Source organism: Pseudophryne corroboree, chromosome 9 (assembly GCF_028390025.1).
Source record: "Pseudophryne corroboree isolate aPseCor3 chromosome 9, aPseCor3.hap2, whole genome shotgun sequence".
In the NCBI taxonomy this organism is placed as follows: domain Eukaryota; kingdom Metazoa; phylum Chordata; class Amphibia; order Anura; family Myobatrachidae; genus Pseudophryne; species Pseudophryne corroboree.
The window spans coordinates 228,319,773-228,347,260 of NC_086452.1; the positions used below are offsets into that span (position 1 = coordinate 228,319,773).

General features: G+C 46.8%; 1 protein-coding gene across 4 annotated transcripts in view; it reads left to right on the forward strand.

Annotated features, from left to right (window-relative positions):
- The window catches only part of CLCC1 (chloride channel CLIC like 1), a 251,622-nt gene that overhangs the window by 15,740 nt on the left and 208,394 nt on the right, over window positions 1-27,488 (forward strand). For all 4 annotated transcript variants that reach the window (XM_063940150.1, XM_063940151.1, XM_063940152.1 and 1 more), the window contains exons 3-4: window positions 4,432-4,542; window positions 25,392-25,502. In XM_063940150.1, the coding sequence (XP_063796220.1) occupies window positions 4,432-4,542; window positions 25,392-25,502 (222 nt within the window). The remainder of the gene's footprint in view (window positions 1-4,431; window positions 4,543-25,391; window positions 25,503-27,488) is intronic.

The following is a 27,488-nucleotide window of genomic DNA, read 5'->3' on the forward strand; positions in this document are numbered from 1 at the left end:
AGCTAGGGAGCTGGTGCAGGTTTTTAGTAGAGTGGGAATACCAAAAGAAATTTTGACTGACCAAGGTACTCCATTTATGTCAAGGATCATGAAGGAATTGTGCAAATTATTTAAGGTCACTCACCTCAGGACGTCCATCTACCATCCCCAAACAGACGGGTTGGTGGAAAGGTTTAATAAAACATTAAAAAGTATGTTAAAAAAGGTTGTTGATAGAGATGGGAAAAACTGGGATTGTTTGTTGCCCTACTTGTTAATGGCCATCATAGAAGTTCCTCAGTCCTCTACGGGGTTTTCTCCATTTGATTTGTTGTATGGTAGACACCCCAGAGGGCTGTTGGACATTGCCAAAGAGACGTGGGAAGGACAGCCCACTCCTTATTGAAGCGTTATTGAACATGTATCACAAATGCAGGATAGGATTGCAGCCGTGGTACCTATTGTCAGAGACCACATGGAACAGGCCCAAAGTGCTCAACAGAGGGTATATAACCGGAGTGCCAAGATACGGGAATTTGCTCCTGGAGATAGAGTTCTTGTTTTGGTACCCACTGTGGAAAGCAAATTGCTAGCTAAATGGCAGGGTCCATTTGAGATTAGGGAAAAAGTGAATGAGGTTAATTACAAAGTATACCAGCCGGGAAAGAGAAAACCCGAACAAATCTACCATGTTAACTTAATCAAACCCTGGAAAGATAGGTTGTCTCTGTCAGCGGAGCCTTGCCCTTCGGTGTCTTCACCTCGGTTGCTTCCCGCAGTAAAGGTGTCAGAGACATTATCAGCTGACCAGAACAATCAGGTTAAAGAATTTCTCATCCAAAATAGAGAGATATTTTCAGAGCTGCCTGGCCGAACGACCATAATAAAACATGACATTGTCACAGAACCAGGGGTCAGGGTTCATTTAAAGCCATATAGGATTCCTGAAGCTCAGCGAGAAGCTGTTACTAAAGAAGTTAAAACCATGTTAGAACTTGGAGTCATAGAGGAATCTAACAGTGAGTGGTCCAGTCCCATAGTTCTCATCCCGAAGCCCGACGGTAGCATACGCTTCTGTAATGACTTTCGTAAGTTAAATGAGGTGTCCAAGTTTGACGCATACCCCATGCCCCGTGTGGATGAGCTTATAGAAAGGCTGGGAACAGCCAGGTTTCTCACCACGTTGGACCTGACCAAAGGTTACTGGCAAATACCTTTATCTGATAGCGCAAAAGAAAAAACAGCCTTTTCGGTTCCGGAGGGGCTGTACCAGTATAAGATGTTACCCTTTGGGTTGCATGGGGCTCCAGCAAACCTTGCAACGGGTGATTGATAAAATTTTGAGGCCCCATAGAAAATATGCAGCTGCCTATTTGGATGATGTGGTAATTCACAGTAAAGACTGGGGGTCCCATTTGGTTAAAGTACAAGCAGTACTGGACTCAATCAGAGAGGCAGGGTTAACTGCTAACCCAACGAAGTGCTGCCTCCCAATGGAGGAGGTCAAATACTTTGGCTTCACCATGGGCAGAGGTCTAATTAGGCCCCAATTGAATAAAATTGATGCTATTCAAAACTGGCCTCGTCCAGTGAATAAAAAACAGGTAAGGGCTTTTTTGGGAATAACTGGGTACTATAGACGGTTTATTCCCAATTTTGCGACCACAGCGGTGCCGTTGTCAGACCTTACCAAAGGGAAGCAGTCAAATATGGTGAAATGGAACCCTGATGCAGAAAAAGCGTTCCAAGCGTTAAAAGTGGCTTTGTGTTCACAACCGGTATTGATAACACCAGATTTTTCAAAAGAATTTGTGGTACAGACAGATGCCTCAGAGGTAGGGATAGGCGCTGTGCTGTCCCAAACCAGAGATGGGGACGAACACCCTATAATTTATTTGAGTAGGAAACTCAATGAGCATGAAAAAAGGTATGCCATTGTGGAAAAGGAGGCTTTGGCCATTAAGTGGGCACTAGATACCTTGAGATATTACCTCTTGGGTAGACAATTCAGACTAGTGACGGATCATGCCCCTTTAAAATGGATGTATGTAAATAGAGGCAAGAATGCTCGTGTAACTAGATGGTTTCTAGCGTTGCAGGATTTTAAGTTTACTGTCGAACATAGACCGGGTACACAATTGGCCAACGCAGATGCATTGTCCCGCATCTTCTGTTTGGGGGCTACAAGTGTTCCGGCCCCTAGGTCGAAACAGGGGAGGGGGATATGTGACAAGAACACTGGGATAGTGTTTGAGGGCAGGTATGTTTGTCTTACATGTATTAGAAAAATGAAAACTTCTAGGAATATGTTTTGTTTTGTTAGAACCTTTTCAGTTTGTTGGAAAAGCTGGGTAAGGGCCCTGAAAGAGAGATGGGGCAAGTTCCAGACATTGGGCCCAGTTCGGGTCTTTGGCCTCACAGAAGGCTAATCAGGCTTTCAGCTGTGTAAGAGTGTTATAGAGCTGCTGGCCTGATTAGGGTGTGCAGACTGCCTGGGAAGACTGCAGGATCTCTGTGAGAGAAACACGCTTCCTGATACAAGTGAGCTATACAGTGTTTGCTGGAAAACTCTGTGTTTTAGTGATAGTTAGGAACATCTTGTGTTTAGTTAGTGCCGAACAGGCAAGGTATTTTCTTTTGGTGTTTGTTTTATTTTCTGTACAATAAAACTGGCTGGGGCCAGTTGTACCAGAAACTGGACATGTGTTGTTCCTCAGCTGCTGCGTGCTGCCATATACCCCAGGAAACGGCACCTTGCACCCTTACAGTGTTACAACTAATATATTTAGGTAGGACAACTTACAGGGGTGGTCTCTGCATGTCCTCAGGGCCGTCTTTTCATCTAGGCTCAATGGGCAGTTGCCCAAGGGACCCAGAAGTATAATGGCCCTAGGCTGATGGCTGAGGGTCCCCTTTTTCCAGTGGTACCAGATTATTGAATATCGGCCCTGGGGAACCGGAGATATACGAATTCAAAGAAGTGGTCCACATCTGAGCCTGTGAATTGCTCTTCCCAGCCAGATATCTCGGGTTCTGTCTGACTTAGAGTTTATCTGAGGGTATTTTCCAAAGGCTGGGACTCTCCCCTTTCAGTTTTATTGAGTTGGGATTTTATCAAACCACGGCTTATGGCATATTACAGATACTTCACTTATTCAATCCACAAACAACACTTTTTTGGGTTAGCTGTTAAACTTGTCTCCCTGATGGAGTCAACGTTGCTTGAACCCCGGGCAAGTGAGACTGCCAATCAGTACTATATATGACAACATCAAGATAAGCAACAGCATATTGTCTATGGGGCCTTAGAATTCTATCCAACATCCTTTGAAAGGTGGTAGGTGCCCCATGTAACCCAAACTGCAACATTTTGTATTGTAACAGCCCTCTGGCGAAGATAAAACTCTCTTTTCTTTCAGTCAATGGTACTTGCCAGTACCCCTTGGTTAATTCTAAATTGGTCAAGTATTCTGCCGTTCCCAGCCTTTCAATAAGCTCATCCACCCAAGGCATTAGGTAGGCATCAAATTTAGACACACTTTTCAATAACCAGAAATCAGTGCAGAAGTATGAGCTCCAGGTTTCGGAATAAGCACAATGGGACTTGACCACTCATTATGCAACTCTTCAATTATATCTAGCGCCATCCTTTTTTACATTTGTTTAGACGCCACCTCCCGTCGAGCTTCTGGTATTCTATGTGGCTTCAGGTTAACCTTAATCCCTGGTTCAGTTATTGGGTCATGTTTAATGAGTAATGTTTTACCTGGTACCTCAGAAAACAAACCTATTTCTTATGAGAAACTCTTTAACCTCTTGCTGTTGACTATTTGAAAGGGTTTTGGCTATTATCACTTCAGGAACCAGGTACTGAGGCTACTGGAGGTGCCGAGGTTGCTGACAGAGCCACTCTGTCTGGCCAAGGCTTTATAGGCTTTACAGGGTATATCTGTTTGGGTTTTCTTTTCCTGGGCTCCTCCATGTTATCTAGTGGTATAGGAGTGAAGCAGAATCTTGCTTTCCTAATCATCAGATGATGACACCACCATGAAGATCACAGGACCACAGTCTTTTCAGCAACAGTATTGTTGACGTGATGTTATCATCATACACTTCAACAAGTTGATGATGAATTTCAGCTACTGATGTGCTTTTTAGACTAAAATCTGATCACACTATGCACTACAATGTTTGAACATGTTTCCGGCAGCCCCAACATCTTACAGCTGATGTTGGGACAGTATGACTGATATGAGGCACAGTCTAATGGTCATGAGGGGAAGCAATGGTCTACCTACTCTGGGGGGAAATTAGAATAAAATAGAGAACATTACACACACGAGAGGTCTTGTTGCCTTACTTATTGAGCCACCCTTGTACATTGATATTATTGCCAGTTGTGGTTAAGATATGGTTAGAATAAAAAAACTGATTGTTGAATTCTGTTTCCAGTACAACATTGAGGAAATAGCAGTAAAAGAGGCAATTAGAGAACCAGAAGAGAGCTCTTGTCTGGCAGAAAATAAGGAGTGTACAATTAATGTGGACAATTTAAAACGTGAGGTAAGTGAAATTTGTTTAAATAGGATACAATTCCTATGTTTGAACTAATCCCTTACTTGTCTAAAAAACAAAAACAAACCCACAACTTCAATAAATGAGCATTTGGAAGTAGTAAATGGTTATATACAGTACATGCATTCTGAGCTGCCATGATGTGTTTTTTATTTATTACCAGTTATTTATTTAGCGCACACATATTCCGCAGTGCTTTACAGAGAATATTTGAACATTCACATCAATCCCTGCCAAAGTGGAGCTTACAATCTGTATATGCTTGTTTACATTACTATAGTAAGTATGCTTATGAAAATAATTGTGGTGAGAGGGCTTGTGTCTCACCACAATTGTCCACATTCTGGTGGGATCAGCTCCCTCCAAGGGAGAAGAAAACAAGGCCTGCACATTCTGCACCTGTAGTGGAGGTTTATAATTCCAGTCTTTCTGAATTGCACAGCTGCAACTGGAGAAACAGAGGTCCGGAGTTTTCCAACTCACTAAGAGCAGGAAGTCAGGTGCAGGAGAGGGGTTTAAAACTCCCAAACACCCACAGTGCATGGCGCTGAGGCCAGTGAGCAGGGAACAGTTTGTAACGCCAGGGATCGTGAACATTAGTCATGCCAGCAGAGCATTGCATGTGTGGCTACAAGCAGAATGACTATTGAGCATGGGAAGTGCTAGGACCTATTATGTTTGTTGCTTTATTTTCTGTATGTACCTGTGTGACACAGCCCCAGCCTGAATATGCTCTGCACAGTGTCTGCTACCAGTAAAGATGCTGTGTTGTAACCGGAATACCTGACTGCGAGTCCTTATTTCAAGTACCCGTGTTAAACAATTTAAATACTTTCTTTCATTTTCACATTGTCTTATTAATACAATGGGAGAAGCAAACATGAAACTTCATTTTATCACATTACTGAATATATACCGAACCATGTCATTGACAAAATTTGTTGGACACACATTCTCAGAAATACATCAGCGTAATCAAGGTAGTCCTGACAGCAAAGAAAATGTGTACATGAACAGTAGTTATTACAAAGTGAATACATTCTCTTTCCTCAAGGCACCCTAACAGTTTAGGTTTTAGGGATGTCCGTGCTTGAGCAAAGGCGAATTAATTAGCAACTCAGTCAGTTTGATTATGCTGTATGTTCAAATGCATTGATATCATTTAAATCCTGAACGTGGGGTGCCTTTAGGAGTGAGTTTGGGAAACCCTGACTTAGGCTATTTCTAGAACCATTACCAGACTTAATCCCTGGGTGTCAATTAGATTATGATGAAGCTGAGTTGTTTAGGGATAACTATTATTATAATCCTATTTCTCTAACTTCCTAGGGGATACTTGGAATTCAGTTAGTACCATGGGGTATAGACGGGTCCACTTGGAGCCATGGGCACTGTAGAAGTTGATTACGTGTGCTGGCTCCTCCCTCTATGCCCCTCCTACCAGACGCAGTTTAGAAAATGTGCCCGGAGGAGCCGGTCACCTCTCTGGAAGCTCCTGAAGAGTTTTCTGCACATTTATTTGTAAAGTTTGTTATTTTCAGGCAGGACTGGATGGCACCAGCCTGCCTGCTTCGTGGGACTTGGGGGGGTGCAACCCCGCTAAAGGGTTAATGGTCTCATTCCCCGCTGACAGGACGCTAGCTCCTGAGGGAACTATTCACAAGCCCCACCACGGCGAGCGTACATTCCCGCAGCACGCTGCCAACCCTAACAGAGCCAGAAGAATGTAGAGTGGTGAGTACTAAGCCGACGTCCCGGTTAGCGGGTCGTCGGTCATTATGGCGGCATGAGGGTACGAAGACGCACGGCTTCTACACGGGGTGGACTGAGTCTCCTAGGTACACTGTAGTGTACACAATACCCGGACTGGCACTACAGCCATAAAAGGGGAATGTCTCCATTTCTGCAGCGGGGGAAAACTGTATTCCACAGGGAATAACATCGGGGTGTAGAGTAGGATCTTGATCCGGAGGCACCAACAGCTAAAGCTTTGACCTTCTTCCCAGGATGCATAGCGCCGCCTGCTCTATAACCCCGCCTCCGTGCACAGGAGCTCAGTTTGTAGTTGGTGTCTGCACTAGCAGGCATCTCAACAGCAGGGCTCCTCCTGGCAGCCCTGAAAAGAGCTTTTTCTTTGAAGAAAAGAAGACTTCAAGGGCAGCAGCCAGTGTTTGATGTCAGTTTGACATCGCTGACTGCTGCTCCATCACCTCCCCCAGCGGCGCCGCATACTCCCGCGCCCTGGTTGCAGGGTACTTGCGGCAAAGGCTCCGGTTTCTGTCAGGCACACACACACACTTCGCCGCACCTCTCCAGGATTTTGCGTGGCCGCTTACAGGGAGCAGGTAAGAGGGTCCCCCAGGAGTAGGAGGTGGGCTGCTCATGCTGGCGTGGACACTGTGTTAGTGCAGGGACCCCACTAGACCACCAGGGCAGGGCACAGGTTGGGTATTAACCCGTTTTATGCGGCCTGCAGTACCTGGTGGTGGAAGCCCAGCAAGGGGAATGTGCTCTGGCCTGTAGCCCCTCCCCCAGCTCCGGGCGCAATTTTACATAAGTGTTCCTGCCCTGGAGCTGTATACACTCTCTCTCCCTCACTCCCTGCTGCAGCTTGGCACCATAAAGACATGTTGAAGCTGTTCTGGGACTGCATTGGCAAATCCTCCTCTGTAAAGCCGCCTGTTCCTCAGCGCTGTGCATTTACAGGACACTTAAGTATTCTACATGCATTTTGGCAGTGTTAGTTAAGAAATAGTGCATTGTGTCAGGGTTATTTTGTACAAGTTATCCTGTGATATACATCCAGTCTTTACTGTGCATTGTTATATCTCTAGACATATTAAGCTTTACTGGTTATTACTTAGTATTGCTAGTCCAGTGCAGTTTATTGCTTGTCATTATTTCTGCATTGTACATGTGACTGCGTGTATGTGCATATGGCTGCTGTGTGATATATCTGTTCCGTGTATCCCACTCCTACTGCTATCCCTATATTCTATACCCTGGGGGGCTAAGTGCGTCAGGGTTTTTTAGTGTAATATAGGCGTTTCACAGGATATACTGAAATAGTATTTTTCCCTGTGTGTTCCAGTCACTGCATACTCCTTGGATCCTCTGTTTGTGTTTTACATTGCACAGGGAATCTTGTGGGGTATTTCTTTCTGCATTTCTTCTACTGTCTTGCTCTGGGTATAGCCTCCACATCATGTCGGCTACGCAGGGTGACGGTTCGGGGACCGATCCCGCAGTGCGCGGTGATGACGTCACGGACCCATTAGAGGATAGTATTGCAGCTGAGGTGTCCAGTGCTGGGAGTTCCTTGCCCCCCAAGTCAGATTGTAGCAACAGGAGCCCATCAGGGCCCACCTTGGGCTACTTTCTCTGCCTTGCTGAATAAGCTGGTGGCTAATAGCACACCCCCTATGGGTCCACCTGTGTCTCTGCAGCCAGATTTTGTCCCTGCTGTTAACCCACCATGGGAAGATGCTCTGTCCTCCCAGTTACAGCAATTTCATCAGACTATGGCAAAACAGAAAAATGACCATCACGCGCCTAAGGCCAAGGAGCCCTCTAAGCGGGCCCTTGTTTCCTCTCAATCCACTCCTGCGCCGGATACATCTTCTGACGAAGACGGCGCATATACTGATCCCGCAGACGCTGATACAGATGTTTCTGATGGGGAATCGGTTTCTCAAGTGGATGTGCCTGATCTCGGAGGCCATCAGGCTGATTCTTCAGATCACTGACGATACTGATCCTCAGGATGCTTCTAAGAAACCTGACAGGTTCAAGCGTCAGAAGGTGACCAACTGGTTTTACCTCATTCTTCCCAGCTAGTGGACATACGTCAGAAATCCTGGGAAAATCCAGGGAAAAAAGTTTACACCTCATAAGAAGATGCTTGCTCGCTATCCTCTCTCTGTAGAGCTGACTAAGAATTAGGAAACACTGCCTCCAGTGGACTCACATGTCGCACGAATGGTGGTATCCTCTGCTCTGCCGGTCACTACCGTCACTTCTCTGAAGGAACCCACGGATAAACGTGTTGAGGGCTGCGTAAAGTCTATTTATACTCTGGCAGGAGCAGAGGATCCTACCTCATGGGCTGCCGAGGCCATTAAGGCCCCGGGTTCAGGAGGTGGAGGAGGAACTACCGTCCAACTTTCCTAACAATGCGAAACAGTGCCTCTCCTATATTGTTACAGCTTCTCAATACATTCAGGAGGCGGCCTCCGATGCTGATGTCCAGGCGGCCAAAGCGGCTACTACGTCCATTCTGGCTCGTCGGATTCTCTGGCTTCTCTGGTCTGTGGACATGGACTCTAAGAAAGCTCTGGAGGTTCTCCCATTTAAGGGAAACATTTTGTTTGGGGAGGATCTCCACAAAATTGTTGCTGACCTGGCCTCTGCTAAGACTGCATGTCTACCTAGTACTGCTCCTTCAACGTCAAAGGCTAAAAGTACTTCCTTTCGTTCCTACAGGCCTCCAGGTAAAGCGAAAGGTCAGGCGTACTCGAAACAGTCTCACACTTCCAAGCCCGGTAAGCCCAAGCCTAAACAAGCCTGGGCCACCTGTCAGCCCGCTTCCAAATCTTGAGAAGCCGGCCACATAATGGGGCAGGCCTCCCTCTGGGGGACACCAGAGTGGGAGGCCGACTTCTAGGGTTTGCTCAGGCATGGTTAAAGACCACTTCGGACGCCTGGGTACGGAAGTCATCAATCAAGGGTATGCCATCTCCTTCAAGAAACGTCCCCCTCAGATCTGACAAAGGCAAACGCTCTGCAAGTGGTGGTAAGATCCCTCCTGGACACAGGAGTGGTAGTACCGGTGCCCCTGTCTCAGAGGGTCAGGGGTACTATTCCACGCTGTTCCTAGTCCCGAAGCTGAATGGGTCCTCCCGGCCCATTCTCAACCTCAAGTCTTTGAATAACTTTGTGCGGGTATCCAAATTTTGTATGGAGACTCCGCTCTATTGTTCTGGCTTTGGAGCCAGGGGATTATATGGTATCCCTGGATATACATGATGCTTACCTGTATATTCCTATTGCCATGTCGCACCAGCAATACCTGCAGTTTGCTATTGGCAACTTCCATTATCAATTCCGGGTCTTGTCCTTTGGACTAACGACAGCTCCGCGAATCTTCACCAAAGTCATGGCGGTGATGACGGCTGTACTACGCCGTCAGGGTATCAGGATCCTGCCGTATCTGGACGACTTGCTGATCCTGGCCAACTCTCCAGAAGTTCTCCTCTGTCATCTGAAACTGGCAGCCCAGTTTCTGCAAGCCTACGGGTGGTTCATTAACTGGAAGAAATCCCTGGTCCCTGCTCAGAGGATGTAGCACCTGGGAGCAGTGTTGGACACTCACAACCAGCGGTTGTTTTTGTCCCAGGAGAAAGTCCTGAACTTTCAGGACAGAATGCGATGCTTCCTGTCTCATCCACGAGTGTTGATACACTTGGTGATGTAAGTACTTGGCCTCATTGTATCGGCTTTCGACATGGTAGAGTATGCTCAATTTCATTTGCGCCCTCTACAGAAACTGGTTCTTGCCAAGTGGGACGGCCTGCCTCACCGGATCAGGTCTCAAATGATCTCTTTGTCTCCGGAGGACCGTCTGTCACTGACCTGGTGGCTCCAGGACCAGCAGCTGAGCAAGGACCGTCCCTTCTGGATCTCTAACTGGGTCCTTCTGACGACGGACGCCAGTCTGAGGGGTTGGGAAGCGGTGTTGGAGCAGCACTCCCTCCAGGGTCGTTGGACCTGGAAGTAGCCTCGCCTCTCGATAAATATTCTGGAACTGCGGGCGGTGTTCAATGCGCTGACACTCGCCCTGCCTCTGGTACGGAACAGGCCTGTTCATGTACAGTCAGACAACGCCACCACGGTGGCGTACATAAATCATCAAGGCGGCACTCAAAGCCGCATTTCAATGATGGAAGTGTCAGAGATTCTTAAATGTGCGGAACGCCATCTGCCAGCCATATCGGCAGTGTTCATTCCGGGAGTCCTAAGCTGGGAAGCGGACTTCCTCAGTCGTCAGGACGTACACGCCGGAGAGTGGAGCCTTCATCCAGAAGTATTTCAACTCCTAGTGGACAAGTGGGGCCTACCAGATGTAGAAATGATGGCGTCTCGACACAGCAACAAGGTTCCGATCTTCGGAGCAATGACATCCTCAAGCAGCATTCATAGACGCACTGGCAATTCCATGGAACTTTCGGCTGCCGTACGTGTTCCCTCCGGTGTCACTCCTGCCCAGGGTAATAAGGAAGTTTAAGTTAGAAGGAGGAATCATACTTCTGATCGCTCCTGCGTGGCTCCGACGGCATTGGTTCTCAGACCTCCAGGGTCTCTCGTTAGAGCGTCCTCTTCTACTTCCACAGCGCCCAGACCTCCTCGTTCAGGGCCCCTGTGTCTACCAGGACTTGGCCCGACTGGCTTTGACGGTGTGGCTCTTGAAGCTTCCGTCCTGAAGGCCAAAGATTTTTCTGAGGCAGTTATTCAAACGATGTTGAAGGCCCGTAAACCGGCTTTTGCTCGGATTTATCATAGGGTCTGGAATTCCTATTTCACCTGGTGTGCCGATAGGAATTGCGATGCGTTCAAGTTCAGTACTGCCAATCTTTTGGCCTTTCTGCAACGAGGCCTTGACTCAGGCCTTCATCTGGCCTCCCTCAAGGTACATGTTTCTGCCTTATCGGTGTGGTTTCGGTGAAAATTTGTGACTCTTCCTGATGTTCACACATTCACTCAGGGTGTTCTATGGATTCAACCTCCCTACGTGCCTCCTGTGGCTCCTTGGGATTTGTCAGTTGTCCTGAATGCCCTACAAGAGGCTCCGTTTGAACCTCTTGAGACCGTGGACCTCAAGTGGCTTACACTTGAGGTCTTGTTTTTGCTAGCTATTGCTTCAGCTAGATGGGTTTCAGACTTGGGTGCCTTATCCTGTAGGTCTCCCATTCTGGTTTTTCACCATGACCGGGCAGTTCTTCGAACGCGCCCTGGTTATCTTCCTAAGGTGGTGTCTTCGTTCCACCTTAACCAAGAGATTGTGGTGCCGGACCTTAACTCTCCCAATTTGTCCTCCAAAGAGCGGTCTTTGGATGTGGTACGGGCTCTCCGTATCTATGTGAAGAGAACTGCCTCCATTCAGAAGTCTGATTCTTTCTTTGTACTGTTTGGTTTTCACAAACGTGGCTGGCCTGCAAATAAGAAGACCCTGGCCAGATGGCTTAGAATGGTGATTGCACAAGCTTACGTATGGGCTGGTCTTCCAGCTCCTGCTACTATCAAAGCCCATTCTACTCGGTCTGCTGGACCCTCTTGGGCGGGCCGCTGCGGTGCGACCCTGGAACAATTGTGCATGGCGTCTACGTGGTCCTCAGTGAACACGTTCATAAGGTTCTATGCCTTCGATACTTCCGCCTCCCAGGATGCTTCCTTTGGACGCCGGGTTCTTGTGCCCGCTGCAGTGCATCCCCTCCCATGAGGAACTGCTTTAGGACATCCCCGATGTTATTCCCTGTGGAATACAGTATACCCCGCTGCAGAAAAGGAGATTTATGGTAAGAACTTACCTTTGTTAAATCTCTTTCTGCGAGGTACATTGGATTCCACAGGGCGCCCACCCTGACGCACTTGGCTTCTTTGGGAAGGTAAGGCATTAGCCGCTGATACCTTCTCCTGTCGTGAGAATGTGATGTCTGTGGCTACTAACTGTTGTCGTCTCTCTTACCTGCTACTGCATTGGACTGGTTAACAAACTGAGCTCCTGTGCACGGAGGCCGGGTTATAGAGGAGGCGGCGCTATGCATCCTGGGAAGAAGGTCAAAGCTTTAGCTGTTGGTGCCTCCGAATCAAGATCCTACTCTACACCCCGATGTTATTCCCTGTGGAATCCAGTTTACCTCGCAGAAAGAGATTTAACAATAAATCTTCTTTTTATGCACACAGACACATAAAGCCAGTATAAAGAAGAGTGGGAAGACCGTGCGCCATTGAAGGGGCGGTGCTTCACTATGAGCGGATCCAGCGGCTCACAAGTGTCATTTTCTCTACTGCAGCTGATACAGACGCTGACTGACAGGGATGCGCAGCTCCTCCGAAGAGCCACCAGTATACCTCAGTGGTACCAGGGGGTCATAGCAGGGGGGAGCGGTTTACTAGTGTACTAAGTCCCTAAACTATGTAATTAGTCTGCGACCCGGCTAAGCTTGGCATTAGCGATAAGGGCGCCGTGTGCTGGTTCCATATTTTCTCTGTGTGTCTCAGGAAGGGCTCTTTGTGGGTTTAATTGTGCTTGTAACCTTTTCCTGTGTTTGTGCTGTCACTACTGCAGTATGTCAGGCAAAGAGTGTATTTCATGTAAGGCACAGTATTCCTCTTCTCCAGGGGTTTCACTAGTGGGTACTCAGTGTAGTATCCTTTCCCAGGCTAGTGGGGCAGAACCAGCATGGCTGGACTCCATTAGGGGAATGATTTTCACCATTTCTACAAAATGATATCGTAATGAGAAGGATGCGCAATACTTAAGAGTCTATGGCTGAGTTTATGAAAAAGGACTCAGCGTCTCAGTCCTTTACCATTTTTTTTGCAAAAACGTACTTTGGCCCACAGCCTGCATTCTGACTCTGATAATGAAGGGTCAGAAATGGAGGAAGGTGAGGTGGACATAGAGGTAGGGGAGGGTACTCTGTCACAGAGTTTATAGACTCTCATAGATGCTGTGAGATAAATTCTAAATATCCCTTATAAGGTGACAGAGGAGAGTGAGGAATCTTACTTTAATATTAAGAAAAAATCCTCAGTCACTTTTCCTTTGTCAAAGGAACTAAATACCCTGTTTGAAGAACCGTGGGTTAATCCCAGATAAGAAATTTCAATTTCCTAGGCAGTTATCATCTTTTCCTTTTCCTCCTGAGGATAGGAAAAAATGGGAAAATCCATCGATAGTGGATGCATCAGTCTCCAGGCTCTCACGTAAAATTGTGTTACCTGTCCCTGGTGCAACCTCCCTAAAAGATGTGGCTGATCACAAGATTGAGACTACGCTCAAATCTTTGTATACTGCTGCTGGGGTGGCCCAGAGACCCACTATAGCATGTGGGTGGATTACACGAGCCGTTGCTAAATGGTCAGGTAATTTAATTGAGGGGTTAAACACTTTACCTCAAGAGAAAATAGTTTTGCTTCTGCAACATATACAAGACTCTGCAAACTTTATGGTGGAAGCCATAAAAGAGAGAGGTTTGCTTAATGCACGCACTACAGCTATGGCAGTGTCGGCACGCAGGGGATTATGGCTACGTCAGTGGACTGCTGATGCGACTCCAGGAAAGGCTTGGAAGGCCTGCCTTTCACAGGAGAGGCCTTCCTTGGAGATGAACTCGACAAATGGATCTCCCGAGCTACTGCGGGTAAGTCCACATATCTACCTTCCGCAGCTCCGCCAGCTAGTAAGCCCTACTCAGGACCCAATTCACAGTCCTTTCGCACTGCCAAGTTTAGAGGCAAGGCCAGAGGTGGTTCTTCCTCCGCCAGAGGTGCTAGAGGTGGTAAACCACGCAAACCAGCGACTGCTGATTCACAGGAACAGGGCATGACGGTGGACCGCGATGCCTGGAAGACAGGAGGGTAGGAGCCAGGCTAAAATTCTTCAGTCACATCTGGACAGGATCGTGCCAGGATCCCTGGGTCATAGAACTTATATCCCAGGGCTACAGACTGGAGTTCCAGGAGCTCCCACCTCACAGATTCTTCAAATCAGGCTTACCAGTTTCACAAGAGGCAAGAGTAACCTTACACAATGCCATTCAAAAACTGTTACAGACCCAGGTCATTGTTCTAGTTCCACGTCACCAATAAAACAAGGGCTACTATACCAGCTTGTTTGTAGTACCGAAACCAGACTGTTAGGTAAGACCGATTCTGAACCTCAAGTCATTGAACCCATACTTATGAGTGTTCAAATTCAAGATGGAGTCTCTGAGAGCGGTGATCTCAGGTCTGGAGGAGGGGGAATTCCTAGTGTCTCTGGATATCAAGGATGCGTACCTTCATATTCCGATCTGGCCGCCTCATCAGGCTTATCTACGTTTTGCACTGCAGGACTGTCACTACCAGTTCCAGGCCCTGCCAATTGGTCTTTCCACGGCACCAAGGGTGTTCACCAAGGTGATGGCAGAGATGATGATATTACTCCGCAAAAAAGGAGTGAACATAATTTCGTACCTGGACGATCTTCTGATAAAGGCACCGACCAGGGAACAGTTGTTGGAGAACATTGCCCTCTCAACTAGACTGCTCCTGGATCGTGGGTGGATTCTGAACCTACCAAAATCTCACCTAGAACCAGCGCAGAGGCTTCATTTCCTGGGAATGATACTGGACACAGAGTCTCAAAAAGTGTTCTTTCTCTTGGAAAAGGCAATGGTAATCCAGTCGATGGTTCAGGCCGTCTTGAAGCCAACCCGGATCTTGGTGCATCTCTGCATACGCCTTCTGGGGGAAATGGTGGCTTCTTACGAAGCAATTCAGTACGGAAGGTTTCATGCGAGGCCCTTCCAGCTAGATCTGTTGGACAAACGGTCTTCACATGCACCAGAGGATTCATCTGTCACCAAAAGCCAGGATATCCCTCCTGTGGTGGCTACAGACTTCTCACCTAGTCGAGGGTCGGAGGTTCGGGATTCAGAATTGGATTCTGCTAACCACAGACGCAAGCCTCAGAGGTTGGGGAGCAGTCACCCAGGGGGTACAGTTTCAGGGAAGATGGTCAAGTCAGGAAGTCGTCCTTCCAATAACCAGCCTGTAACTCAGGGCTATCTACAACGCCCTTCTGCAGGCCTCATCTCTTCTTCAGAATAAGGCCATTCAGGTCCAGTCGGACAATGTGACGGCAGTAACGTACATAAACTCACAGGGCGGAAAGAAAAGCAAAGCTGCAAGGTGTCAAGAATTCTCCTCTGGGCGGAAAAACATGCCATAGCATTGTCGGCGATCTTCATTTCTGGAGTAGACAACTGGGAAGCAGACTTCCTCAGCAGACATGATCTGCACCTGGGGGAATGGGGTCTCCACCCGGAGGTGTTCCGGTGGTTAACACGTCGGTGGGGGTATCCACAAATCGACATGATGGCCTCTCGACTCAACAAGAAGCTCAAGCTGTATTTTTCCAGTTCGAGGGACCCACAGACAGTGGCGGTAGACACCCTGACAACTCCGTGGGTCTACCAGCTGGTGTACTTGTTTCCTCCCATTCCTCTGACCCCAAGAATTCTAAAAAGAATAAAAAGGGAAAAGGTTAAAGCAATACTCATTGCTCCGGACTGGCCACCAAGGGCCTGGTATGCGGATCTTTTCGAGATGCTGATCGAAAGTCCGTGGCCTCTACCTCTTCGAGAGGATCTTCTGCAACAAGGCCCGTTCGTCTATCAAGACTTACCACGGCCACGTTTAACGGCATGGTAGTTGAACGGCTGATTCTAGCCAGGAGAGGGATTCCTGACAAGGTCATCCCGACTATGATCCCAGTCAGAAAGGGGGTAACATCTAAACATTACCATCGCATCTGGAAGAAATATGTCTCTTGGTGTGAGAGTAGACAATATTCTACGGTGGAAATTCATCTGGGACGTTTCCTGCTTTTTCTGCAGTCGGGAGTGGATGTGGGCCTACGTCTAGGCTTAATAAAAGTCCAGATTTCGGCCTTGTCTATTTTTTCTTTCAGAAACAATTGGCTTCTCTCCCTGAGGTCCAGACATTCTTGAAAGGTGTTCTGCACATCCAACCTCACTTTGTGCCTCCTCAATTTAGTACTGCAGTTCCTTCAATTGAACTGGTTTGAACCATTGCAGGAGGTAGACGTAAAGTACCTTACGTGGAAGACCGTCACACTGTTGGCCTTGGCTTCAGCAAGACGTGTGTCGGAGCTGAAGGCGTTGCCTTACAAGAGCCCCTGCTTAATTTTCCATGAGGACAGAGCTGAACTCAGGACTCAGCAATTTCTTCCTAAGGTGGTGTCCGCGTTTCACCTCAACCAACCTATTGTGGCTCCGGTTGTTACGGATGCCTCTGCTACTTCAAAGTCTTTGGATGTTGTAAGGGCTTTGAAGGTCTATGTGAAGAGAACAGCTCATCATAGGAAATCGGTCTCGCTGTTTGTTCATTATGAGCCCAATAAGATTGGGTGTCCTGCTTTAAAAGCAATCAGTCGCGCACTGGATCAGGCTCACTATCCAGCATGCTTATTCCACGGCAGGTGTGCCGATTCCAAAATTTGTTCAAGCCCACTTTACTAGGTCGGTGGGTTCCTCTTGGGTGGCTGCCCAGGGTGTCTCGGCGTCTCGGCTTTACAGCTCTGCCGAGCAGCTACTTGGTCGGGTTCAAACACGTTTGCTAAGTTTTACAAGTTTGATACTTTGGCCTCTGAGGACCTTCAGTTTGGTCTATCAGTTCTGCGGGAGCCTCAGCACTCTCCCACCCGGTTTGGGAGCTTTGGTACTTCACTATGGTACTAACTGGATTCCCAGTATCCCCTAGGACGCAAGAGAAAATAGGATTTTAATTACCTACCGGTAAATCCTTTTCTCGTAGTCCGTAGGGGATACTTGGAGCCCACCCGGTGCTTCGTTCTTCCTGCTCTGTTACTTGGTTAAGTAATGTTGTTTGGTTCAGCTGTTGCTGTCCGTGTTTGCAAGTTGGGTTAGCTTGGCTTTCCTCTTGTTCTGGTTGTGCTGATTCGAATTCTCATCACTTTCCTTTTCTATATCCTTCTTTCAAAGTATGTCCGTTTCCTCGGGCACAGTTTCCTATACTGGGTCTGGTGGGAGGGGCATAGAGGGAGGAGCCAGCACACGTAATCAAACTTCTATAGTGCCCATGGCTCCAAGTGGACCCGTCTATACCCCATGGTACTAACTGGATTCCCAGTATCCCCTACGGACTAAGAGAAATTGTTTTACCGGTAGGTAATTAAAGTCCTATTATTTATATGGCACCACAAGGGTTCTGCAGCGCCTAACAACGTACATAAACAATGAGCAGAGAATACAGTAACTTACAGTACAAGACAATGCAGGACAAGTACATGGTTTATAAACATTGCTGCATCAGCAGTCATAACGCTGAAATAAGCAACAGTGTGGCAGAAATCAAGGGTTAGGTGCTGTTGTAGGGAGTATAGAGTAGAAAATATAAGTAAGGGAAGGAAAGCACATGAAGGAAGGGGGCCGTACTCGTGAGAGTTTACAGTCTAAACGGGAGGGGTAGACAGTGAGCATGGTTCAGAGGGTTAGAATGCGAGATGGATGGCTTTGATGAAGAAGTGTGTCTTGATAGCCCATTTGAATTTTTTTAGAGAGGTGAAGAGTCTTATAGGAATAAGTATGGAGTGTGTAATTCAGACATGATCGTAGATGTGTGAAGAAAAGGACATCTACGATAATTTTCTCTGATATGCGGGAGGACGCCTGGCACAGGGCAAGTCCACCCCGCATGTCGGGTCCTGCCCCCCCCCTTCCCCCCCATCCGATATGCTAAAGCATCGCACGGCGGCGATGCTTTTGCATGGTTTTTAGTACCCGCCATGTTTTGGGTCACAGCATCTGAGTGTGATGTTACGCAGCCACTGCGACTCACCCCAGCAATGGTCCGGACATGCCTGTGTTGTCTGTACTGCGCCCCTTAAACGGAGCGTTGATGCCCACAAAATGGAGAGTTTAGGACCTTGCACATGCGCTTACCGGCGTACGCTCTTGCGCACATGTGCAAAAATCGCTTAATATAGATTTTTGCATTCTTGCGATAGGGTCTGAATTGGGCCCAGAATTCCAGAGGCAGGGAGCAGGGGTCTGGGACTCAAGGTCGACAACAAAAAAGTCGACACACCTTAGGTTGACACCAATTGGTCGACACACCTTAGGTCGACATGGCCAAAAGGTCGACATGGACACAAGGCCGACATGGACACAAGGTCGACATGAATTTTTTAATGTGTTTTTTTTTTTGTGTCGTTTTCTTCGTAGAGTGACCGGGAACCCCAATTAGTGCATCGTGTCCCCTCACATGGTTCGCTTCGCGCAGCACAGATTACCGTTCCAATCGTAGTCCACGTGGATTGTTAAGTATGAAAAGGTTCCAAAAAAGAAAAAAATCGTGGAAAACTCATGTCGACCTTTTTCCATGTCGACCTTGTTCATGTCGACCTAAGGTGTGTCAACCTTTTTGTTGTCGACCTGGAGTCCGGATACCGGGAGCAGCACATGCAAAATCTTAGAAGTAATCAGTTGGCAGGAGAGGTAGCATTCATTTTCTGATATGAAGAGGGTGGGTAGGAGTGTGAAGGGGATGAGGTCAGAAATGTAAATGGTAGAGAAATGGGTGAGGGACTTGTAAGAGAGAGTGTGAGAAGCCTAATTGGGGCCTGAAGGGAAAGAGGAGCCATTGTAGGGCTTGTAGGAGAAGGGAGGAAGATGAGCCGGGCAGCAGCATTAAGTACAGATTGGAGTGGAGATTGGCTGTAGTCAGGGAGGCTAGACAAGAGGAGGTTACAGTAGTCCAATCTGGGGATGACCAGTGAGTGAATAAGGGTCTTGGTAGTATCCAGGGTGAGTGAGGGTGTGATCCTGGAAATATTTTTGATATGAAAATGTCAGGACTGAATGTTTGGTTTAAAGGAGAGGGAGTAGTCAAGGATAACTTCAAGACAGTGCACTTGGGGGGCTACAGGATATGGTTGTGCCATCAATAGATAATGAAACTGTGAGAAATGAGGTTATGTGGGAGGATGGGAAGATGATCAGCTCATTCTTAGACATGTTGAATGTAAGAAAGCACTGGGACATCCAGGAAGAGAGACAGTTGGTGATATGAATAACGAGAGAGGTCAGGGGAGGAAAGGTAGATCTGGGTGTCCTCAGCATAGAGATGATATTGGAGGCTAAAAGAGCTGATGAGCTCACCTAATAGGACGTATAGAGAGAGAATAGGTGTGGTCCTAGAACAGAATCTTGGGGGACACCTTCCGTTTGTCTTGAGAGGAGACAGACGGAAAGGTCATAGAAGTAGGACAACAGCCAGGAGAGGGCAGTATCACGTGAACCAAGAGAGTGAAGGATTTACAGAAGGAGAGGGTGGTCCACAGTGTCAAAAGCAGTAGAGAGGTTGAAAGGTTAAAGAGTAGTGGCCCATGGGTTGGCAGCAAGGAGGTCATTGCTGACCTTCGTGTGGGCAGTTTCAGTGGATTGGAGAGAACAGAAGCCAGATGGAAATGGGTCAAGCAGGGAGTGGGGGGAAAGAAAGTCTGCTGTATACAATACTCTGAAGATGTTTGGAGGCAAAAGGGAGGGGAGAGGTGTGTCTGTATTTGGAGAGGGTGTTAGACTGAAGGGTAGGGTTTTTTGTGTTTTTTTTTTTTTTAAGAATGGGGAGACCAGGGCATACTTGAATACAGTGGGGTCAGTGCCTGATCAGAGGGAGAGATTGAGGAGGAGAGCAAGATGGGAACTGGTAGGAGAGAGGTGGAGGAGGCAGGAGGGGATAAGATCAAGGTAGGGGGGGGGGTGACCAGATGAGGGCTATGACCATCTCCAGATACAGGGGAAGAAGATGTCAGAGTTTGAAAGATGGATGGGGAGAGGAACGGTGGGAAAGGAGGGGGTGGGATGCTTAGGGTCTGGAGGGATTTGTTGTCCATTTTAGATGTGCGGCAGGTGGCAAAGTCAAGGGCAGAGAGTGATTGGGGAGTCACGGAGGGGGCTGGACAGGAGAGAGTTGAAAGTGGTGAAGTAACGAACTAGGAGGAGATGAGGTTCTTGAAATATGATGGAAAGAGCAGCACTGTAGGATGAGAGCATACATTTGAAATGGAGGAAGTCTACCTTAGAGCTTGATTTCCTCCACTATCACTTGGTTGTTCGTGAGCACTTTTGTAGATACAGTGCATCCAGAAAGTATTCACAGTGCTTCACTTTTTACACATTTTATGTTACAGCCTTGTTCCAAAATGGAATAAATTCATTATTTCCCTCAAAATTCTACACACAATACCCCATAAGGACAACGTGAAAAGTTTTGTTTTTTTATTTTTGCTAATTTATTAAAAATAAAAAATGAAGAAATCACATGTACATAAGTATTCACAGCTTTTGCCATGAAGATTAAAATTGAGCTCATGTGCATCCTGTTTCAACTGATCATCCTTGAGATGCTCCTACAGCTTAATTGGAGTCCATCTGTGGTAAATTCAGTTGATTGGACATGGGGGGTAATTCCAAGTTGATCGCAGCAGGATTTTTGATAGCAACTGGGCAAAACCATGTGCACTGCAGGGGAGGCAGATATAACATGTGCAGAGAAAGTTAGATTTGGGTGTGGTGTGTTCAATCTGCAATCTAATTTGCAGTGTAAAAATAAAGCAGCCAGTATTTACCCTGCACAGAAATAAAATAACCCACCCAAATCTAACTCTTTCTGCACATGTTATATCTGCCTCCCCTGCAGTGCACATGGTTTTGCCCAGTTGCTATAAAAAATCCTGTTGCGATCAACTTGGAATTACCCCCATGATTTGGAAAGGCACACACCTGTCTATGTAAGGTCCCACACTTGACAGTGCATGTCTGTCTGAGCACAAACCAAGCATGAAGTCAAAGGAATTGTCTCTAGACCTCTGAGACAGGATTGTCTCGAGGCACAAATCTGGGGAAGCGTACAGAAAAATAACTGCTGCTTCGAAGGTCCCAATGAGAACAGTGTCCTCCATCATCCGTAAATGGAAGAAGTTCGGAACCACCAGGACTCTTCCTAGAGTTGGCTGGCCATCTAAACTGAGCGTTCGGGAAAGAAGGGCCCTAGTCAGGGAGGTGACCAAGAACCTGATGGTCACTCTGTCAGAATTACAGCTTTCCTCTGTGGACAGAGGAGAACCTTCCAGAAGGACAACCATCTCTGCAGGAATCCACCCACCAATCAGGCCTGTATGGTAGAGTGGCCAGACGGATGCCATTCCTTAGTAAAAATCACATGGCAGCCCGCCTGGAGTTTGCCAAAATGCACCTGAAGGACTCTCAGACCATGAGAAACAAAATTCTCTGGTCTGATGAGACAAAGATTGAACTCTTTGACGTGAATGCCAGGCGTCATGTTTAGAGGAAGCCAGGCACTGCTCATCACCAGGCCAGTACCATCCCTACAGTGAAGCATGGTGGTGGCAGCATCAGTCAGTATATCAAAGGAGTGGCTTCAGGACAACTCTGTGAATATCCTTGAGTGGCCCAGCCAGAGCCCTGACTTGAATCGAATTTAACATCTCTGGAGAGATCTGAAAAATGGCTTTGCACCGACGCTTTCCATCCAACCTGATGGAACTTGAGAGGTGCTGCAAAGAGGAATGGGCGAAACTGCCCAAAGATAGATGTGCCAAGCTTGTAGCATCATATTCAAAAAGACTTGAGGCTGTAATTGCTGCCAAAGGTGCTTCAAAAAAGTATTCAGCAAGGCTGTAAAAACTTATGTACATGTTATTTATTTGTTTTTTATTTTTAATAAATTTGCAAAAATCTCAAACTTTTTTTTCACGTTGTCATTATGGGGTAATTTTGAGGGAAAAAATTAATTTATTCAATTTTGAAATAAGACTAACATACTGTAAGAAAATGTGGAAATCGTGAAGCGCTGTGAATACTTTCAAGATGTACTGTATCTGGTGCATTTGGAATGACAGGGTTGTGGTTTGGATTTGCTGGGAAGAGTAGTGATTGCTGGAGCAACTATCAAGAGTAGAAGTAAGGAAGACATTGTGTAGGGAAGTGACTTGCTCAGGGCAGGAGAAAGAATTGAGTTGAGCAGGGAAGATATGGAAACTCTTTCGATAGCCTTAATATTACACTTAGTGATGTTAGTCTTGGGATGTAGAGATGGAGAAGGGAGAGAGGGATACGTTAAGAGGCAGTGATGGTCAGAGAAGTGGAATGATGAATTGGAGTAATCAGAAATATCACAATGGTGAGTGAAGGCCAGATCACATGCGAGGATGAGGATGTTCATTGGGACTAGTGTGATGGTAAGAAGTTTAGAGGCAGAGGATTCCTTGGGATATTGACGTCACCTAAGATAATTGAGGGAAGATCTGAAGAGAGGAATTTAGGAAGAGAGGATTTGTAGGGAGGACCAGGGGGACAGTCAATGACAGCTACTCGAATATGAACTTGTTGGAAAGCCGTATAGCATGAACCTCACATGTAAGTGATTGTTCTGAGGGTATAAGTTGGTAGGAGTAACTGGAGGATAGAAGAACCCCAACACCACCACCATGAAGACCCACTAAGACGGGGTGTGAGAGAATGTGCGGCCCCCAGAGAAGAGAGGAGTGGGAGAAGTGGTGTTGGAGGAGGAAATCTAGGTTTCAGTAATGGCTCGGACAGTGGTTCCCAGCTGTGTTTTGTGGCACCCTGGTGTGCCTCGGGGCACTTGCAGGAATGCCCTGGGTTGGTGGTCCAGGACCAATTCAAATGATTTATGGTAAATGTAATAGACAACGCCAGTTCTTGTGGCTTTCAATAATAAAATATGTGGACAAACATGTGAATCCTGTCCCTCAGCATACTGTATAACTGAACCTAAGGATGACATGTAAGCACAACTTATTCAATTTCATATTTTTTTTTTCTGATTTTTTTTGTAACAAACTTTGGTCCTAGGGGTGCCATGGAAAAAAATGCTGATACTCTAGGGTGCTTGTGATTTTAAAATGTTTGGGAACCACTGGGCTAGGATATTACGGGAGCTGGAGATAAAAAAAAAGGTCATTGGTAGGGACCAGTTTGTTACAGACGGATCTGGCAAACCAGAGGGCACAGGAGAGAGCAAAATAGTTTGTTGGAGAGATGTGAATGAGATTATCAAGGTTGCTGTAGCATTGCAGTAAGATTAATTTTGAGGTTGGGGTAAAGAAAGTGTAGTGATGGTGTGGGGTCCTGAGCTAGGAAGCAGGAGGTGGACAGGGAGAGAGTTTAGGGCCTAATTCAGACCTGATCGCAACCTTAAACATTTTCTCTAATGGGCAAAACCATGTGCACTGCAGGTGGGGCAGATATAACGTGTTCAGAGAGCGTTAGATATGGGTGGGTTATTTTGTTTCTGTGCAGGGTAAATACTGGCTGCTTTATTTTTACACTGCAATTTAGATTTCAGTTTGAACACATCCTACCCAAATCTAACTCTTTCTGCACATGTTATATCTGCCCCACCTGCACTGTTGCTGTGATCAGGTCTGAATTAGGCCCTTAGTGTGATGCAGATGGATGTGAGGTGGCAGGGAGAGGAGGAAGGGAGCTCAGAGATTAGTGGTGGGTAATAGGACCGTGAGAGAGGAGGAAGGAAGAGAGAGGAGGAGGAGACAACGGAGGAAGGATGGAAGTAGGCAGTGTCAGACTGGAGCATGAAGAGCCCACTGAGAAAATGCAGTGGTAGGGCCCATGTATAGGGGTGTGGCCAGTCTCCAGAGGAGTGGGGCCAACTGCCACAAAGGCTTGGCTAACCATTAGAAAGTGAATGGTCTTGGCCCCTTGAGAGATATATAAATACTGCTTGTGCATGCATAATGTACCAGATTAATAGCAGCAATGCACTGTAGATAATACACCATAGTCCTGTGCAATATAAGGTAGCATATGTAAAATGTATAATTCAAGTGCACAGTCTGGAGCTTGATCCTAGAGGAGGAGGTTGGGCCCCGGGCAGTGGTGCTCACCGGGGGTTTCCACCTGCACCCCTGTGAGCCAGTCCAAGCGTGGAGGTTGGAACAGGGGGCAGAATAAGGGATAAGGTAGACACTGAGTGATGAGGGGAGTTGAAGAAAACTTGGTCATGTTGTGGATGAGATAAGTAAGGAGAGGATAACTGGAAGCAGGAATGGACGCTGTATGAGACAGAGACATTGAAGTAGATTTGCAGAAATGCAGGTGACAATTCAGGGTTGGTAAATGTGTATGCACAAAGAAATTCATTTATTAAGTGGAATAAATGTACAGATTTTATGGGTGCAGAAATTGAGTATTAAAGTAAACGGTTAGAAGTTTGAGGATGTGAGGCTACGCAAAAAAGCAATGGTAATTCAGACCGAACTATACATGGTATAAACTAGTGGTCTACATGCTAGTCAGGGCAGTTTGCCTTTTGCTTAAATATATAAAATATTTTGTTTTCCTTTGATATGTCTAATTGGACAATGAAAGCAAATATCTTATTCACCTTGACTTATTCACAGTTAATTTCCCAAACGACGGGATCCCAGTGGTCGAAATACCGACACCGGAATCACGACAGCAGGGCGAGTGCAGTAAACCCACGAAGGGACTCGCTGCCTCGATGTCAGGATTCTGGCGTCGGTCTCCTGACCGCCGGGATCCCGAGCATCGGAATTTCATACCGAATCCTATTCACTAATCTCTACAGCAGTGGTTCTCAATCTGTTTCTTGGCACCCTGGGGTGACTCGGGACACTGGCAGGGGTGCCCTGAATTGGTGGTCCATGACCAATGAAAAATTTTTATGGTCAATGTAGTAGGCAAAACCAGTGCTGGTGGCTGTGCTGGTGGCAAATATGTGGACAAACAGAAGCAAATCTTGTCCCTCACTTCACAATTGATCCTAAGGTCGACATATAAACACAATTTACTTAATTTGATATTTCTTTCTTAATTTCCCAATAAGAAACTTTTGGCCTAGGGGTGCCGTGATTCAAAAAAGTTTGGGAACCACTGCTCTACAGTGTTCCGGTGACTGTTAAATTTATGTGCAAAAGAATAATTACTCCACTGTTCCCTTTTTAGATAGAGGAATGCAGGAATGCAGAGAACTTGAAATTGCCACCAAGTAACAGTGACCCGGTTTTCAGGCGCTACCTGTACAAGATTCTAAATGGGGCTGAACGCGTCTCACTTGTAAGTGCTAAAGAAACATTCCTATTACAGTATGTACAGCATGCTATGGGTCGAATTTAATTAGCAGCGGTAATTTACTTCTCACTCAGATTATGCACAATTTAGATTATTCCACCAAAACAAATTACTAATGTTATCAAGTTATCCAGCTGAGAGTCCAGATCTTAACCCAATTGAGAACCCCTGGGATGAATTGGAGCGATGGGTGCGTTCTAGACTGACTCAACCCTGTTCTGAGTTGGTCACTGTATTTAAGGCGGAATTACAAAACATACCGCTTGTTTCTCCTTCATCCACTAGGGGACACTGGAGGATCTTTATGGTGGGGTATAGATGATGGACCAGTGCAAGCCTGGCACTTTAGTTTGTTTAGAATTTAGAATAGTGACTGGCTCCTCCCATCTATGCCCCCCCCTACAGACCTGCTTGAAAAATGTGCACATGGGAGCCGGTCCTCTCTCTGGGCTTCTCCAGAGATTTTTTCTATTATTCTTATTTTTTCCTTTTTTTCTGCTTTAAGAACTGAGGACAGACAAGCAGCCTACTCCTCCTTTCTGTCTGCACCGTGGGAGCTGACGGTGGGTCTCTGGCACAACTTGCTTTAGTCTGCAGCCAGAGCTCCCGGCTACAAGGACATCAGTACTGGAGGTAATTTCTTAGGAGCTGCATGCAGCATCCTGTAAGGTCCCCACAGCCTGTGCCCAGCCGTTTCAGCTTGGCAGGGGGTGAATATTGACTGGAGCTCTGACTAGCAGAGTCTCCGGGAGAAGCACTTCCTAGAGGACACTCTCCCCAGCGCCGGTATGGTGCTAGACGCTGCGGTACTACAGCGCCCGCTACTGCACTGTAAAGCTACACTGAGCAGCTTTGAATTTGGCGCTTAGAAGCGCGCGGGGGGGTGGGAGAGGAGCTACGCTCCGGGTGGCTTCTCCTTCCCAGCGTTGCAGCACCATTACGCTTACTACTTACAGCATCATTCTGGCAGCAGGGCTGGAGTCATGTCCACGAGGCAGCGGCCATCTTTTCGCTCACACTCTGGAAGGATCACTGGTAGCGTGAGTTACTGGGGAGACAGAGAAGGGATGTATATTTAATTATATACCTACAGAGACGCCTGTTGTAGTTAGTGTTCTGTGGCTATTGTCTTAGGGCGGCTGTTACTGGCCCTCTCCTGTATGCTCTCCCTTCTCTAAGGATCTTTTCAGTTTCTTTGTGTGTGTGTTGGCTGACTAGATGACAGGAAGGAGCACTTCTACTTCAAAGGCTTCACAGAAGCTATATGCCTGTAAAAAATGCTCAGCAAAATTCACACAACAAACTGAGGGTTCCCTGTACTTTGATACATGTGAGTCAGCGAAACCAATGGAAAGTCCTGCCACTATACAGGACCCCACTCCTACTTGGTTAGCTCAGCTGACTATGGTCATGTCTGATCTTTCTGCGGAACTCGCTGCTTCTCGTAAGGAGAGAGATGCATCCAGGTTTCACTACCCAATCTAGATTATGCACAAAGTGAACCAAATCAGTAGAAGGGTTAAGAAGAACTGGACGCAGACACTGAATTAATTCAGGACAACACAGAAATTGAGTCTGAAGGGTTAGACACTCTCATACAAGCAGTGTGCCAGGTTTTACAAATTTCGGATTCTGATCCGACTCCATCGCAGCCTCTTTTTTTTTTTTTTTTTTTCTACAAAAAAACAGCGGAGTGCTATTTCTTTCCTGTCTCTGCAGAAATAGATAACCATTTTGTGTTAGCCTTGAAGCACCCTGATAAGAAATTTCAGGTAACTCGCAGGCTTTTGCTTACCTATCCTTTTCCAGAGGACAGTAGAACAAAGTGGACATATACACCGCAGCAGGGATACTTCTTCGACCTACCATGGTGGGTCTTTGGGTTAATAAGGCTGTAGAGGCCTGGGCAGAGCAATTGGTGACAGGGTTACAAGCGGGTCTCTCTACAGATCAATTGATTACACTGACAGA